General features: G+C 40.9%; 2 protein-coding genes across 3 annotated transcripts; both read right to left on the reverse strand.

The window, feature by feature from the left end:
- Nucleotides 1–273: 273 nt before the first annotated feature.
- On the reverse strand, nt 274–10,830 carry LOC100707081 (deubiquitinase DESI2). Its single transcript, XM_003445412.5, has 5 exons — nt 9,669–10,830; nt 4,968–5,040; nt 4,092–4,185; nt 3,858–3,999; nt 274–2,730 (listed from the first exon to the last, which is right to left on the reverse strand). The coding sequence occupies exons 1-5, from the start codon at nt 9,705–9,707 to the stop codon at nt 2,485–2,487; spliced, it is 594 nt and encodes a 197-aa protein (XP_003445460.1). The 5' UTR covers nt 9,708–10,830; the 3' UTR covers nt 274–2,484.
- Nucleotides 10,831–11,766: 936 nt separating this feature from the next.
- synj2bp (synaptojanin 2 binding protein) lies at nt 11,767–15,342 on the reverse strand. 2 transcript variants are annotated; one of them, XM_013271479.3, is made up of 4 exons: nt 15,132–15,342; nt 14,462–14,598; nt 14,182–14,277; nt 11,767–13,531 (listed from the first exon to the last, which is right to left on the reverse strand). In XM_013271479.3, the coding sequence occupies exons 1-4, from the start codon at nt 15,193–15,195 to the stop codon at nt 13,400–13,402; spliced, it is 429 nt and encodes a 142-aa protein (XP_013126933.1). In that variant the 5' UTR covers nt 15,196–15,342; the 3' UTR covers nt 11,767–13,399. The 2 variants fall into 2 exon arrangements, with proteins under 2 accessions (XP_013126933.1, XP_005477530.1); XM_005477473.4 differs by lacking the exon at nt 15,132–15,342 and adding an exon at nt 14,761–15,114.
- Between the last annotated feature and the right edge of the window lie 1,226 nt (nt 15,343–16,568).

The raw sequence follows: 16,568 nt of genomic DNA on the forward strand, positions 1-16,568 counted from the left end.
CATTAAAACTGTACAAACCATGTTCTTGTATTTCCATGTATCTTTGGACATTTAAATAAATTGCTGCACCTCTTTCATCTTTTCCTAGTAAAATATAAAGAAATGAGGGGTGGTTCATTATTTTTTTACAGCACTATACATCCAAAAGATAATAAAATTAAGTTTGTTTTTTTTTACTAAAAATGTGAATGATAATGGTAAATATACAAATATATGTGTTATGGTCCTCCAGTGCCCATATTTTAGACTATAACAGAAGAAGCCAGGCATCACTTTGGATTCCATCTCTTTTATTCTAGCACTATCATCATTGTTAAAATTGTCCTCGGTTAGGAAAAACAAATACAAGGTTTAGGTTGACACAGTACAATGGAAAAAAAAATACCTGTCTGGTTTGTTCTGTAGAAAGTGTTGAAGACCTTTGAGCATGTAGTACTGATCACTGTACACTCCCTCTCTCTGTCAACTGAAAATGAACCAAAAAGTTGATCACAGCACACTTCGAAAAAAGTAAGAATATGCCAACAAACAGGGAGATACGGTAGCTTATTTATGAACAAGAAGAAAATAAAATTAAAAGGTTAATTTGCACTTTTGAGCCCATTTATCAACGGGATGACTGTCACTACTACAACTTATGTGATTTCCTTCCTGAGAAAAGAAAGCTGTCCTTCAACGCACCACAGCAGGAGAGGTGGGGAACAAAGATTCAAACACGTGGCTTCGTCTTCTTCAAGCAAGGAGCAGGTCTTCATCGTTATAACAGTTTCTTATTCAGGGTCCAAAGTCATTGATGTTGTCTTTTACTGACATGTTTGCTAAACCTGCAGTGACTGGAACTAATTTCACGACATCACAATTTCCCCCCTTTGAGAACGTGAGCTTCTCTCTCTCTATCTCCTCATAATGACTCATTATTTTAAAAGGCTAAAATACTTTGTGTAAACACATCACTGGGGAAATCAATCAATGTAATATGTACTTAGTTAACAGTTTTATATTAGGAAAAATGCTCTTTTATACTGTTGCGATATTATCACCAGTCTAATGTCCATGGGATTCATATCTAAGACACTGTCTACCTCAGTTTAGCATGACAGGAACTAGTTATAAGGACTAGCATGGCTCTGTAAAAAGGTCACATAATCCTCCGCTAACACCTCTAACATGTTGTATATGGCTTGTTTAATACTCACAAACACTGTGCAACAACAACCTCCTTTTTTGGTTGGAACCAGGTGTCTCTCTGCGACTGGTCCCAGTCAAGAAAAAGACCCACATGTCTTTTTTTCCAGTCTTAAGCCTTAGTCTGATTAAACAAACACAATATGACTGTGGGCTTTAGCAATGTTTACCTGCTGGCTGTAACTCGATATTAACTGTACAGGCATAACATGGACTTTATGTTGTCTTTTAAATCTAGGCAAGAGAGCCAACGGGGGTATTTAAAAAGAACGTTATCTTTAGAGGAAAACACTGAATGTCTGTCCTTCTTTCTCATGGCAGCTCGGTCTCAAAGGTGAAAAAGATGTCATCTAGGGGAAATCTGTCTGTAAATGTGTATTTTCCATTCCTGTAAGTTAATGCACCTTTATAATATAAAGATCACTTGGATATAAAAGTATAGACAAAATGTGTTCTGGGTCACAAAGTCAATATTTGTCAGAGTAGCAGCTTGACTTTCTTTGTGTTTGTGTCTCTGAGATGTTCACAGATCGTGACTGGGCTGCCCGAGGCTGTGTGCACAGCGGCACTGTTTGCCCTTGATTGTTTCAAACCGTCTTTGAGCTGGCAGCTAACTGCCAATTCACTGTTTAAAACAAGCTTGAACGAAGGTAATCTCTTTAAAAAATAGAAGAAGGAGCTTCTATCTGAAGTAAGTTAAGTGGGATCTTCTGTTAATTTCTTTCCACATGCAGGACTTTTACTCATTCAGATTGAACTCAGGGAACAATCAAATCTTTTTCTTTTTTCTTTTTTTTACCCGTTAACCCTCTAAAATGGCCAAAGAAAAGTTCCAAACAAAGAAAGCCGAATCAACAACATCAGCCAAAGGCCACATAGAGGTTATTGAACGAGAACTTGTTGGAGTCGAGCAGATTCCTGCTGACGTCACCATCCAGTGTCTATGTGGTCATTCTACAAAAGCAGCTCTGAAGGCAGGGCAGGGAACAAGGCTGACAAAGATTTCAAAGTTTGTGGAAAAGACTAATAATAACATACTACAAACTTCAGATCTACAAGTAGTCACTGCCAAAATCAGAGACGCACTTCAGGGCTCAGGGAAAAGCACGCCCTCGTCATGCTGTCGTCTGCTGAAAGGACAAACGGCGTCTCTGTAAGTCTCTGCCAGCAGCTCTCTTTTCAAAAAGGAAACTCTTTTTCCTGCCTCTTTTACACAGAGGACAAACAGTATGAGGTCAGGTGGTTGTTCAAGCCTACGAATGCCATCAGAAGCAGTGGTGAGAAGGTCCAGAGGTCACGTCACACCCTGGTGTGACGACAGCTGTGGGAGGAGCCCGAGCCAGCGGCCGTGGCGCCGGACGGCGACGAAGGGTCCTCATCGCTCGACTCGTTATGCTCCTCTTTGTGAAGGCCGAGGCTGATGTGGCTCTGCAGGGCGGCCGGGGTTAACCACTCCTTGGGTAGGCAGCTCTGCAGGAAAGGGATGCAGGAGCTGAAGTACGCCAGTCTGTTGACCCAGCGGGGGATTTCCCGTCCACACAGCAACTGAAAAACGATCGAATAAGTGATGATAAGAGCTGTATCCCACATACTGTCTTTGTTTTAGCTGTTTTAGAGCATAAGGCATTTAAACATTAGAAGAAAATGTGGTTATAGATGGTTATGTGGATGTGTTCCTTATTTTTCTTTCTATATAATGAAGTTAAAGTCTAGCGACTGACTAGCAGACCTCAGTAAAGACACAAATACAAAGTTATGATGGAATTACTGAGACAGACGTGCAAATTTAAACACTCTGCAGTGTGAACGTAGCCTTAGTATCCTACATTTTGTTTTGATGCACACTCAATCATCCAGGTAAGGAAATCCCCAAATCTTTTTGAGATTTCCTTACAGCTTTTTGGGGTACATCCTACATTTCCCAAGATGCAGCTTCACCAAGTAATGCAATGCCACTGCAAGATGTTTTTTTCTTTAATTAGGTTTTTATTGGTAAGCCACCAATAAAGAGGCAGAAAAAACGGCTAAGACTAGTGCATTACTGCCCTTAGCGATGCTCACATTCATACAGGGATTTCTTTATTTTGTCCACTTTAAGCACTTTATCTACTTCATACCTCGTAGTTAACTTTGCAGGCACGTCTTTGAAAAGAACATTTGTATAATACTGCGCGGTAATTTACCATGTAGCTTTTAAGGAAATTCATCCAAAACCCCAAATTGCTGACCTCATAATGGTGCAGGAGGAAAAGAACAGAAAGGGTTGTCTTCAAAAAGTTCCCTCAGGGTTTCCCTAATTTTTCCTTCCTCTGTCTCATCCTTCTCTTTTTTGTCTTTGACCTGCAGGTCTTCTTTGTCTGTGTCTTCATGTTAACGCCTGGATATCTTTATCTAGATATAAAACCCCAAAACTGGATGCTTTACAGCTACTCAACTGTTTGTCCTTTTATTGTTCTTCTCCTGTGGTAGTTTGATGCTGAATGAACCTCCCAAACCACAGAAGGCACTTTTACAACTTTCACTAAGACTGCTTGTAATGACTTAACTGACCTTCGATGTGTAGCTCTAAATGCATTCCTGTGCACAAATTTTCGCTTGAAAGGGAGGATTTCTTTTGTCTTTTTTACAGGTTTTTACTTAGACCTAGAGGAACATAGTTGTATGAGACTGACCTCAGACAGCGAGGAGGAGAAGTGGTTGCAGTTTTTGTGCATTAGATGGTAGGCGTTCCCTTTGAACTCTTTACCGAGCTCCTCCATGATTTTATCTATGTCCTCCTCTGTGAAGTCGGTGGTGCCCAAAACAATGGCCTCCCTGTTTAAAAGCAGAAAGAGTTATGTGAGCACACTTACCTCCACCATTAACAGCATCACAGTGCACTGTATGCTAAAATGGAGCACGCTCACTTGAATTTGAACGTCTCTCCCAGTTCGGCGGCATTGCCGGGGTTGATTTCAAAGATGCCACTGAAAGGGTATGGATGGCCTCCATATGCAAATTCTGTGTGGCAGAGGACAAAGAGGCAAAACACAGGTTAACGCTTTGAATGGAAGCAACTGTAATTACACAGAAGCACACAATTAATCACCGACACACTGTTCTTAAATCATTAGGCCTGGTTAATTACAGGTATCTCAGCCCTTTGTTTACAGCCTTATTAGGAAAAACTGTGATTAACAAAGCATTGCATAGAGACGCTTAAACATGTAGCTAAATACAAGTTAGTAAATACTACGTTAACTAAACTACACCCATAAAACCTCCACCTGATTTTGTCCAAAAGAGGGAGTAAATGCAACCAAGTCTACGCATTTTATACTTTATTATTAGGTCCAAAGTAGCGGTAGATCAGTGGCAGTATATTAAATTCATGGGTCATTAATTCAAAGTCAGGTTATTATGAGGAAATTCCATTAACGGAGTCATTTCCTCTCCTAGTAAAGCCCATATTTTCACTATCATCATATTTCTCTGTGCAGAGAGCCAATATTTCCAGTTGCAAGGATGTAATGGATTCCCAGTGATCTGGTTTCATGCTGGTTTCTGCCTCTATTTTAAAACCAAACACACACACACACACACACACACACACACACACAGTGAGTCAGTGATGACTCAACCCAGGGAAATGGGGTCATGATATTAGGAACATAACCCATTATTCCATTTTTAAAACCAGACTTCATCTGTGCAGTGATGCACCGCTCCGAGTTTCCACTCTTAGTGTTATTCTGATGCCACTAACTTGGATTTCAGAGACATACAGGAAGCCCCATTCTTACCTCTCCCATAAATCTCAATGCCTGAGTGGAAGACACCAATGCCCAGATTGGACGTGTATTCGTTTATCCAATACTGCAGAGAAACACAGAGAGAAGGAAAGAGTCAGGAAGGAGAAAACATGCGGCTGCTCTGCAGAATCACACTGCGATCTATAATAGTGCTGTCTTATACTTTATTACCAAATAAGAAGTGAACAGCTATGACTGCACATGCATCTTTTAGTGCATTTTTAACGTTCTTGGCATTTTTAGAATACACTTACTCTCCATACTGTTTGTATAGGCCTGTGCAGTAAAGCTACACCAGAAGCTTGCTCTGTACAAAGGTGACGAAGTCTGCCCACCAGCGACTCTAAAGTTCACTTTTTTATAATGTTCAATTAAACCAAAGTGTGGATTACACGCTGGAATATTTCTTGGCCTGGAGGAGTGAAACTACATAGTATCGCTGTAGTTTTCTGTTACTTCTGGAGAGAGCCAAGCTAACCTTTTCCATCTATTTTTATGCTTACCTAGCTACCACCCAGTTTCTGCTACATTTAGGTCCTTTTTTGTATTTTTCCCCTGTGCACGAACACCATGGTGGCTTTTAAATAGCAATACAATACAAAAATCTACAACCAAGAGACCCTTTTAATGAATTCAATTCATACAGGAGGTTTAGAAATAGGTGCAAACCACTGGTTACACTAAAGAACATGAAGTCCAGATTAGACCTTGCCAGAAAACATCTAAATGAGCCTGAAAAGGTCTGAAAAATCTTTGGAAAGATGAAACCAACATGAAATTGCACCAGAATGCTAAAAAAAAGAAAAGTAATAGTGGCATGGGCATGTATTCTGACATCACTGCTCAGATTCAACAATTTACTGCAAAACAGACAGAGCCTCACAGAGTAAATGGAACATGGCCCAAAGCAAACTGCAAAAGCAACCCAAGAGTTTCTTAAGGCAAAGACATGGGATATTCTTCAATGGCTAAGGCAGTCACATGATCTCAGCCCAGTAGAGCAGCTTTTCAGTTACTTAAGACAAAACTGAATACAAAAAGACGCACAAACAATCGGCAAGGAAAGCCTTTTGCTGCAGTAAAGGCTGGGCAGAGCATCTCAGGAGAGGAAACGCAGCATTTAGTGATGTCCCAGGGTTCTTGATTTCAGGCAGTCCAAATATTAAATACAGTCCTTAAATATAACATTATGGTGGCTTGTACAATTAATTTGGAGCCTCTGAAAAAGCAGTTCCTACAAAAATATGGCAACATTTTGTGAAACCTCTTGAATTGAAGTTAAAAGTTGACACTTCAGTCACATCTTAACTGATTTCACACCCACTGTGGTGCTTACATCAACAGGAGCAAAATTTTAAAGCCTGTGTCTTTGTCTAACAAATAATGGCCCTAACTGGTTTGTATATTACCGCTTTAATAATAAATGACTTGTTATGAATTGTTATACTACGATCTTGACTGTAGTGTTTTCAGCTGCTTTGCATATTTAGAAATAACATATATCTGCACTTTATTTTAAACAGGACACAAAATGGATTTAAATACAGATCTGGACACAAATGTGCAGATTTAATATGCGTGTCAGTGATTTGAGGATTCCTATTAGCACATGCCTACATGGTTTATTTCTCTAAGTTGTGTGCAGGTCATTTGACTGTTGCAAGGTTATTAGTTTAGCATAAAATGCTTGTCCTGTAGCAGAATACTACAATTCCTCCTACTGTTGGTAAAAAGTATTTAAATTAATTTATCTGCACTTTAGAGCACGAATCAATGCATTTGTTGGCTTTACCTACTCATTCCTATTCAGATTGCAAAAGCATTGGCATACCAGCATCCACTGAGAACGCCCAGTGATGGATAGATCTGCCACAGGACAGCATTGCGATCAATCACAGACTGAACTACGGGAGGAAATTTTACCCATCATCCTTTGTTGGTGGTGTTGCGAGCCAACCTGCTTGCCCTTCACTGCAGACAGTTATGAGATAATTCACTGAAGGTCCACAGCTCCCTCACCCAACACCCACCGACACTCCCCTATCCTCAGACACCCCAGGGAAAACATGCTAAGAGCCATCCTTGCTACCCCAGCTGTCCCTTATTAATAATAAATCATGTTTCCGGACGTAGAATAATACAATAAAAGCATTTCCACCGCATTGCTTTGTGTCAGCAGGCTCTCCTCATGTTTTTGCAGTGACCTCCTGCCTTTTAGCTCTCACATGAGGGATGGAAGAATAATACAACCAGAAGGAAACAGTCTACAAGGACAAACACTTCCAATGACTTGACTTCCCCGAGAGTGCACAAACAACCGAGTCCCATTAGCGGAGCTTTCTTTTATTTCCTGCCTTTGCAGATAAAGCATGCATCGCTGCACACATCTACAAATCGCTTAGATTTCATTTCAAAGATGATTGATTCATCATCATCGTCGATTTACTCTCATCCTGCTGCTTCCTCTTCTTGTCGTGCTGAATTCCCCACAAATTATTTAAGGCTGACTTTGGCTGTCACCGCCCTCGTGATCACTTTCTCCCAGTTTATCAACAACAACATGACCTGTTAAGTCCCAGCACAGTGGAGCCACCACCCTGGAATTTAATCAGCTGTTTAAGCAGCTGTTACTTCTGCTGCCACAATGAGATCCTCATCTGTGGGATAGTCTGAAGTTATCAGGAGGGAGCTGCCAGGTCCAAAGCTGCACCTGGCTTCGTGTGTGGTTGTACGCGAGTGCGTGCCAGTATACACTCTCAGTTCTGGCGTGAATCATGACTGTATTCCTTCTCCAAACAGGGAGCGAGTCTTAAAGCTTGGAGATGAAAGCACTTGTTGAAATATTTAACCTCACTAAGAATAGAAAAATGTGGGATTCAAATACTTAGTTGGGAACATTTATTGCTTTAAATATCAGCTCTACAGTTTTATTTCACAAGTGAGATCCTTCGCTTTACGAAATCTTTAGGAACAGTTCTCCAGGCTTTGTGGAGGCCAGTCTATGACTGATAGTGACTCTCTTGCATGTTTTTTCTATCCAGGTTTTTACTGCATATACAGTGGGATTACTGTCATGCTGAAAAATGAAGGTGTTGTCAGATACTTTCCACATGGTATTACATGGTGTCTCACAATATAATGGCACTTTTCTGTGACCTGTGTCAGGTCTTTGTTGGATTTTCCCCCCTAATTCTTAATGACTTTCACATACTTTTCATCTGCTGTAGATAGTTTTTAAGGCTGACACTTCTTTTGTCCGCCACTTGTCCACTTATCTTATTTTTTTAAGAACACATTGTACAACATCCTGAGATATGACAAGGTTTTGACTGATAGCTGTTTTGGTGCCTTATTAGTACAAAAAAATGTTATGCCTGTCAAATTGTGTTATATTTGCCATTTTTCACAGAGTCAACAAAAGAACAATTTTTTTCCTGACAGGCTGTTAGTAACAAAAGTGCCTAAAGATACAGTTTAAAATGGGTTCTTTGCTAAGCTGTCCGTCTGGTTCATCCCTTGAGTTAAGTGCTTTTTTTATGCTTGAATGATTCATAGGTCTGTGGTAAGTGGCTTAACAAAAAAACAAAAAACACTTCTGAAAACGGTCGTATATAAAAAGTGGACTGAAAATGAGTGAAAAAGCACCGAATGTCTAAAGAAAAACTCTGAAGGACCTTCAGAAAGCTTGGAGAACTATTGCTGATGACCACTTTAAAGTTTACAAGAAAGCCTGGATCCTCAAAATATAAAGAAATGACACATGCCTCAAGATTTCTGCACATTACTTAATTACTCATGAATGTTTTTTGTATATTTTTAAAATTCTCTTCTGTCCTGGCTTTGAGATGTAGCTAAAGTCCACCATTTTGCTTTATTATCAAACTTTGTCTTGGATATTGAGTGAAATCCCTGAATTTACAACACACTCTTTGTTGGTTGTTGCACAGAATCGTATTTTATTTGTCTGCATGCTGCTAAATGATAACACTGTTTCAATCTAAATGGAGGAATTCTGCATAAGATTCATGCAGGACACTGCTCAGCAGTACAGTATGCAAAAAACAGGCAGTGGGTCCAAGTCTGAATGAGGACCCTTGTCCTTTGCTGGTGTGTTTGTGTATGCATATTATGTGAATCCCAGGCACAGAGACAGAGGTCAGAGGATTGAGTGGGTCTCTTGTTTCACAGGTCTGTGGTTGCCTGGTAGCCTATAAAACAAAATTTTCCTATCATTCTTCTCTTCTTTCTTACTTTCTTCAATTTAAATGTCAGAGATAAATGATTCCACATGCCACATGGGGCTCAAAGCTAAATAATATCCAGAATAAAACAATGTAGTAACGTCTGCAGCAGACCAACCTACATGCTGAGCGGACGAAACCACCCAGGCTCTTCTTCACTTGGCGTTGCAGTAAATCTTTGAAGGTGGGTGTAACAGCAAAAATTTATACAAAAAATGCTTTGTTTTAGTGTGACACTACAAGAATGTGAAGTGGAAACCTCAGCGTTAAAAGTGTTACTGTAAGAGTGGACTTTGCTGCAGGTACCCCACTCCCTGTTTTTCAAAGCAGCTGAGCACATGTGGATTCCTTCACTACCCAAGCCATTGTTCTGAGTGTAAATACCAAACAGAGGGCAGTGAATAAAAAGAGAACAGAAAGCGAGTGCATTTTGGTTGAGGTGGATCCTTACCATATCATACACGTTAAGGATGACGGGTTCATTAGCCATGGTTTTAACCTGAGCTGGAAAGGCAAACCTTAGTCCGCGTTTTAAGGTTGTCAGCACCTCCTCACCCTGTGGAGTCACAGGGCCACACGGTGGACGGCAGGAGCTGCAACGGGCAGACCTCTGCAGGAGCCGCTGCTCATTCCACCACAAGGCAACAAAACTGCATGGACGCAGCTCCGCGCGTAAAAGTCTAAAGAAAGTGGGCAGCTGAAGGCTGAGATAGATGTCACAGAGCCATTACGGCAAGTACGGTCAGGAACTTAGATCCGAGCAGGGTAAAGCGAGGTGCAGCAGTGGAAGAGGCCCATCTCCGAGCCCCGAAATATAGTCAGATGTTAAGGGAAATCGATGGTGGCAGCAGGCGCGTTTGCGTAATAACAGCAACCACGGCACTCAACTCACAGCATCAGATCAGGGGTGATGATGTGATCCATAGCCGACACGAAGGCCCTGCATGCGCTGAAATCCGAGGCGGGTGCCCTCCTGTCATCATGGGCGAAAAGACGACAGCTAGAGCAGATGGAAGTCGAGGATGGAGGCGGAGTGCGGGCCATTTTCACGCGGAGGATGATGGAGCAACTGCGGGAGGGAAAGACTCCTGGGCCATGGCGGTTAATTACAGCTGATAGGGGAGTCAAGTTCAGCAGGAGCATCCCCAGCCGGTGCTGCTGCTACTGCTGGTCAGCATCCAGCATCCTCTTCGTAGAGAAGGGAGGACAGCCGACTCAAACCTCCGCTATACGACCCCCCAAACATCGCCGATCCTCTCCCCGAGACCGCTCGACGAAGGCTTTCAAATCGGTTTCACCAAGTCCCGAAGCGGCCGAGATGCATCCGTATTGTGCGGCTATTATCCAGCTCTGGCTCTGCCTCCCCGGTTGATTACATCATATGTGCCTGCAAGGCATCCTCCAACAGCTGATGGGAGACAGAGCCGCTGGTGGGAGTAGAGGAGCACATTTTGTTACAAAAGGCACCTCTTTACTATTTCTGTCAGCCAGCTCGACAGACTGAAATGCTCTTAATGTTCCACCTCCATGTTTTAAACTTAAACCGATTTAGGGAACACTCGGTTTAAAGTGAGAGAAACGATTTTAGTGTTTTGTGTACTTAAAGAAAAACTCAACTGGTGCTACACTTGAACACAAAAAGGAAAAAATACTCTTAATATTTGCAGCAATACAACAGGTTTTAATTCGAGGGCATCAAATCCACTTTTACTTTGAAAAACAAACAGACCACATCCGGTGTTGGTCAACGTCCAAATTTCCAACCAAAAAAAAATAAAAAGGAAAAAAGAGATAATTTATAATTTCTCCTTAATGTCAAAATAATGAAATTATTTGTTTTCGTGTTTCGGAAATCTCAGTTTTAAAAAAACGAAACTCACTAACCAATAACTTTAAATAAAAAAACATGAAAAAAAAACTACTTAGACTACATTAAAAACTTAAGATGTGCACGCTTTCCTAATTTACCATCATTTTAAAGCTTAGATGTAAATTTGGATGAATAAATATGAATAAATTAATCCGCTTATGATAAAGTATATTGGCTGGATGGGCACTTTGTTTGGAACAAATAAATACAATTACAGATCAAACTATTTTCAATCTACAGAGAGGATTACATGAAATAGGATAGCACAATTAATACACATGCAGATGATCATGAAAGATATACTAACTTGCTATATTTGCTTTAAATGTACATATATATATATATACACATACAAATATATATATATATATGTACATTAAAACTCAACCTCTCCTTGAATTAGTAATTCACCTGCTTAATGTCACCTCAGTTTTGACCCTCAAAACTAAATACAACATTGTAGTTTATAATTAAATGGCTCATAATTCTAAAAACATCCTGGACTTGCAGTTCTCTCTCTGACATTACTTATTGATTACTTTTTATTTTGTGCAATCTTCCACTAGCATCTTGTTTTTATTCAATTAAGTAAAACATTTCTTGCCTTAAAGATAGAAAAAAAAACATAACAAAAACAACAACAACCCCAAACTAAAAAAAACACAACCACACACACCAGTTAATTCTTCATGAATTTTAATAGTTGCCTGCTGGATGACAAACACACAGTATTTGCATATTTTATTACACTTTTCACATCTCCTTCTCTGAGAAACTGTACATCCTACCGTCTCACTCAGCAGAGCAACATGAAATTTACAGACCACACACCACCACAATGGACACGATTCACTTCTTCTTTGCTTGCACTATGGTCCTTGATGGAGGAGTTGCATGATTGTGGCTAGTGCAAAAAGAAACGCAAAAACATCTACAGAGGCTGACAGCAAATCGTTTCTTAGCTGCGTTTCAGTGTCCAGCTGCTGTTTGGTCCGTCACACAAATACAAAAAATTTCTTTCGTATGTTCATCTATGTTCAAGCTCAGCAGGAGGTTTAGTGTCTTTATACGCACTGGCCTCAAATCGCAATCAGACGAGTGTTTCAGCCTGAAGAAATGAGCTATTTAAGGCCTGATTTCAGTTCAGCGGTTCACCCTCAGTGACCTGACCAAGGGTTTTTTTCTAAGGTACCAAATTTATACTACTGAATTCATATTACCAAACTGTGGACAAGTCTCACAGACTAATAACCAAATATTAGGTGATTTCAATAACCCATATTCTCATAGGTTAGCTGTGTGAGCCACAGGGCTCTACGCTGTCATCCAGCTGCTCTGTTGCACCAAGTAATGTTAATCCCACACACAACTTCCTGCACTTGGAATACTCATTAGAACACTGAATGTGTATTCATCCGCAGCTGAAAACAGTCCCCAATAAATACACCACTTCCTCCTGCTTGAGTAAGGTTTTCAATAAATTTCAGTCACTTGAAGTCTATAAATAAAATGTATTTTTTTAATGTAATAATATATCTGATGTCTATTTTTAAACATTTAAGAGAGACGACTGGCTCATTATAGGTTCTGGTCTTTTAACAGGCTACAGCGAGGGCGGATGGGTCTGATTTTCATTTTGAGAGCAAAATGAAGCAACGCAATCTCCTCAGTTTCTTTGCAAACAGGAAAAAGGCACTCAAAAAAAGTCCATTATGAGCTTTAATCACAGCAACTGCCTTCATCAGTTGCCACAGCTCCTGATAAACACCACATTAGGGTGCTGCTCCTCCCACAATTCTGTGCAACACTTCAAAATGAAAATCAAACCTGTGTGTGTGAAGCATGAAGGTAGAGTTCAGAGAGATCCCCCATTCAAAAATGGAGGCTTAGATGCCTACAAGTGACTGAACCTAACACTCTTTCAGTTTATAATTATCAGGTTCAATCAGTCAGACTCTACCCAACGATTAAATAGTTTTGCATGTACAAGCAGCCATTTTTTTCTGCCTGAGAAACAGTCCAGCAGCAGGAATGTATACACCCTTCTTCTACTTACCATCGTAAAGCTACCTAATAAAAGTTATCTCATCTCTGTGGTAAGACAGCAGCTTTTTGCATAGGAGGGGTATCAAAAAGCTACCATTAATCACAAAATATGTACGAATGTGTGTGTGGGGGGACCTCATCAGTGACACCAGCACCTGCTAATCGCAAACACAAGATCTACTTTTCACACTTTGTTCCCTCTTTTATGTAGTTGGCATTTAGCAATGGTTTTTGATCTTAAAAATTATGTACACATATCGCGCTTCCTAAGCGCGCCGCCTGTAAATGTAAAAGAGGATCGCGGCAGCTCCCGTTAACACTGCCAGTAATCCCAGAATAGACGCAGGAGACTGGTGTTCAGACTCGGAGCCCGTGGAGCCGTTCATGTGGTGGGATTCCTGCAAGACATAAAAAAGAGGCAAAGATTAAAGTTGCACCGAGGGGATACGTCACAAAGAAATGTCTTCTGTGGTTGTTTATACACGTATGCACACTTATTTTAAGCTCAACAACTGATGGAATGTGAAACAGTTTAAAGATGCTTATCTACAGGCATGTTCATGACATCACTGATTTGCATAACCGTCAGGAAGCAGTTTTAACCGAAAGGATCTGATACGCTTGGAGGCATACTGGACTGCACTAACTGGTAGCAGTTCTTCTTTATGTTTTGGTGTTTTTTGTTTGTATTGGCATTACCAGACTTATTTTTCCATTGCTTATTTCTCACTTTGAATTCAAGAAACATTAAAAGATGCTAAAGGGCAATCAGCAATTTAAATTCCTCCAGCAGAGCTATAAACTTTTACAGACTTGTATTGCATGTTGCACCTCTCTATCCTCCTTAGCTTGCAGCAGTGAGACTGTTTATAAAAACCTGCTGACAGTCGCACATCACCACTACTTTTGTTACCAGTGAAATTCAGAAACAATTTTAAAATTGTCTAAATAACATATAAAGCTTGACACAAAAATACTCCAGAGCTATTGAGACCATATAACAAGCAGTCAGTCTCTTTGGTCTCAGAGTGTAGCTCCTGACTCTAACCTTTTTCTGTATATGGAGCTCCACTTCCTCCCCAGCTGTCCGAAACAGGTCCACCACGGCTTTGTGTGTCCGGCCTTCTAGCACAGCTCCGTTTATCTAGAAATATTAAAGTTAAAAAACAAATAAGTAAAATATCACTTTCAACCTATGCTGCGGCATATATTTGGTTTCATTTTCTATTAGTGAGCTGTTAAGAGAAAAGGCCATGGTGAATGCATGTAGTTTCTTTAAATGTGTTTTTTTTTTTCAGTCCAAAGCAAAAGCATGACGCTTTTATTACCGAGAGGATCTTGTCGCCCTCCTGTAGTCTTCCGTCCTGGCCTGCTGCTCCATCTTCTTTGATTTTAGACACGTATATACCACTGTCATTGTACACATACTGCTGGTCCAAGCCCCCAACTATATTGAAACCCAAGCCTCAAAAGAAAACACATTAGTGTAATCAGTATATAATCTTCAGGTTCACCAGACCAGCAGCTGCTGATCCAATCAATAATATTTATCCAAGTAGATCAAAGTTCAAGAGGAAATCTTCCAAAGCTGCACTGCTACTTAGAGCAGATTAAAAGAGAGACCAACCTGACAAAATGTTACGTAAGCGAGACACAAGAGTCTGTAAAATAAATAAACCACTGGTGTCTATGAACGAGCTGTCCATCAGCGTGACAGGGCCGATAACTTTTAAAGATTTTAACACCGGGTCAAAGTGCATAAATCAGCTTTTCCTTTGAAAATAAGGCAGCTGGTAATGCTCAGTCGGCCTCGATAATCTACTTCCTCCACTTACGCCACACCATAGCGCTCAACGACCTGAGGTTTGGTCGCTTTTATTTGCAAATTAGCCTTTAGCTTCAGGACACTGAGCACAGCCTGACAGCGATGATTTTTGTTATACGCAGCTAGCTAGCGGTGCTATCCACTGGTAACAGTCCCGCTAATTATCTCCTTACCAGCCGGTCCTCGCTTCAGCCTTATGGTTTCCACTTTGGAAGAAGTGTCTAGAGAGCCGTTCATTGTGTCCAAACGTCAACCTGGTGAAATCTGAAATCTTCAGAGAAGAGGGACAAACTATTAATCTGAAGGTGAACTCATTGAGGAGTTTCGATTTGCTTCTTGGCCACCACCGGCGCAGACAGAGCTGTAGCAGTGCCCCCTGACGGCAAGAGGTGGAGCTGCAGGCTAATTTTCGAATTACAGGGCAGGGAGGCAAATCAGAGACAAGTTATTAAAAAATACTCAATATCAGAGTTAATGAGTGAAGGGAATGGGCTGAGGAGGTGCAAGGAGTGCTTTGAGGAGTTGATGAATAAAAGACATAAAAGAGAAAGGAGGGCAGATGGAGGTCAGTTAGCGAATCAGGAAGTGAAGAGAATTAGTAAGGAGGAAGTGAGATCAGATGTAAAGAGTGGAAAGGGTGTTGGTGACATACCTGTATAGATATCTAGGCAGTGGAAAATGGAGGAAAAGTGTACTGGTGCAGATTTCCACAAACAAAGGTGATGTACAAAGCAGTGGTGATGGACAGGTTGACGGATGAAGTCAGGTAGCAGTCTCTGTGAACTGTGATGTTCATAGATGAGATTGTGAGCCCTACTGAGAGTAGGAGGCCAGTGGAAGAGCGTCTGGAGAGGTGGATGTGATGAGCTGGTGTGATGAGAAATTAAAGTGAGTAGAAGCAAGGCAGAATACATGTGTGTGAATGAGAAGGAGACAGGTGTAACAGTGAAGCTGCAACGGATAGAGGTAGTGAAGGTGGATGAGTTAAACACCTGCAGCCAACCATCCAAAGCAATGGACGGTGCACAAGAGAGCTTAAGAACAAAGTGCAGGCAGGGAGAAGTGGGTGGAGAAAAGGAGGGATAGTGGACACATTGGACAAAGGACATGGAATATGGCAGAAAACCCACAGAGAAGGTTCATGAATGTAGTAAAGGAAGATATGTGGAGGGTTAAGATGATCTCTGTGGTGACCACTAAAGTAAAAATTCTGCTCTCTACCAGGAAATCCTGAAGGAGAACGTCTGTCTATCAGTTTGTGCCCTGAAACTTAAGCTCACTCGGGTTATGCAGCAGCACTGAAAATACCAGAAAACTGTGAACCTGGATGGTCTTTCTGCCCATGGCATGAGGCACCCCGTCATTAAGGTTCAACACAAATGGCGGTTACTGCTGTGCAGAACATCAAATGTGATTTTGAGTTTTTCATCTCAGAAATGAGGTAAAAAAATCGTCTTGAATGGTGGATGTTTCTGGTCTAAATTCTGTCATAGATCCAGTAGCAACCAAAACATGATCTGCAATGTGTGGCCCAAAGACAGCCATGAAGACACAATAAATACATGCAACACATACAAGAGTCCCTCATGAGTTGCATAAATAAGCAATGT

Source organism: Oreochromis niloticus, linkage group LG19, assembly GCF_001858045.2.
Source record: "Oreochromis niloticus isolate F11D_XX linkage group LG19, O_niloticus_UMD_NMBU, whole genome shotgun sequence".
Taxonomy (NCBI): Eukaryota; Metazoa; Chordata; class Actinopteri; order Cichliformes; family Cichlidae; genus Oreochromis; species Oreochromis niloticus.

Bases quoted from the DNA above. Each gene is read 5' to 3' on its own strand.
- LOC100707081 (XM_003445412.5), bottom strand. From the start codon at position 9,707: ATGGCTAATGAACCCGTCATCCTTAACGTGTATGATATG. The intron at 5,041-9,668 runs GTAAGGATCCAC...GTTTCTCTGCAG, and splicing joins TCCTTAACGTGTATGATATG to TATTGGATAAACGAATACAC. The intron at 4,186-4,967 runs GTAAGAATGGGG...TCTGCCACACAG, and splicing joins CATTGAGATTTATGGGAGAG to AATTTGCATATGGAGGCCAT.
- synj2bp (XM_005477473.4), bottom strand. From the start codon at position 14,893: ATGCACTTTGACCCGGTGTTAAAATCTTTAAAAGTTATCGGCCCTGTC. The intron at 14,278-14,461 runs GTAATAAAAGCG...TAATATTTCTAG, and splicing joins AGGGCGACAAGATCCTCTCG to ATAAACGGAGCTGTGCTAGA. The intron at 13,532-14,181 runs GTTAGAGTCAGG...TATGTCTTGCAG, and splicing joins AGCTCCATATACAGAAAAAG to GAATCCCACCACATGAACGG.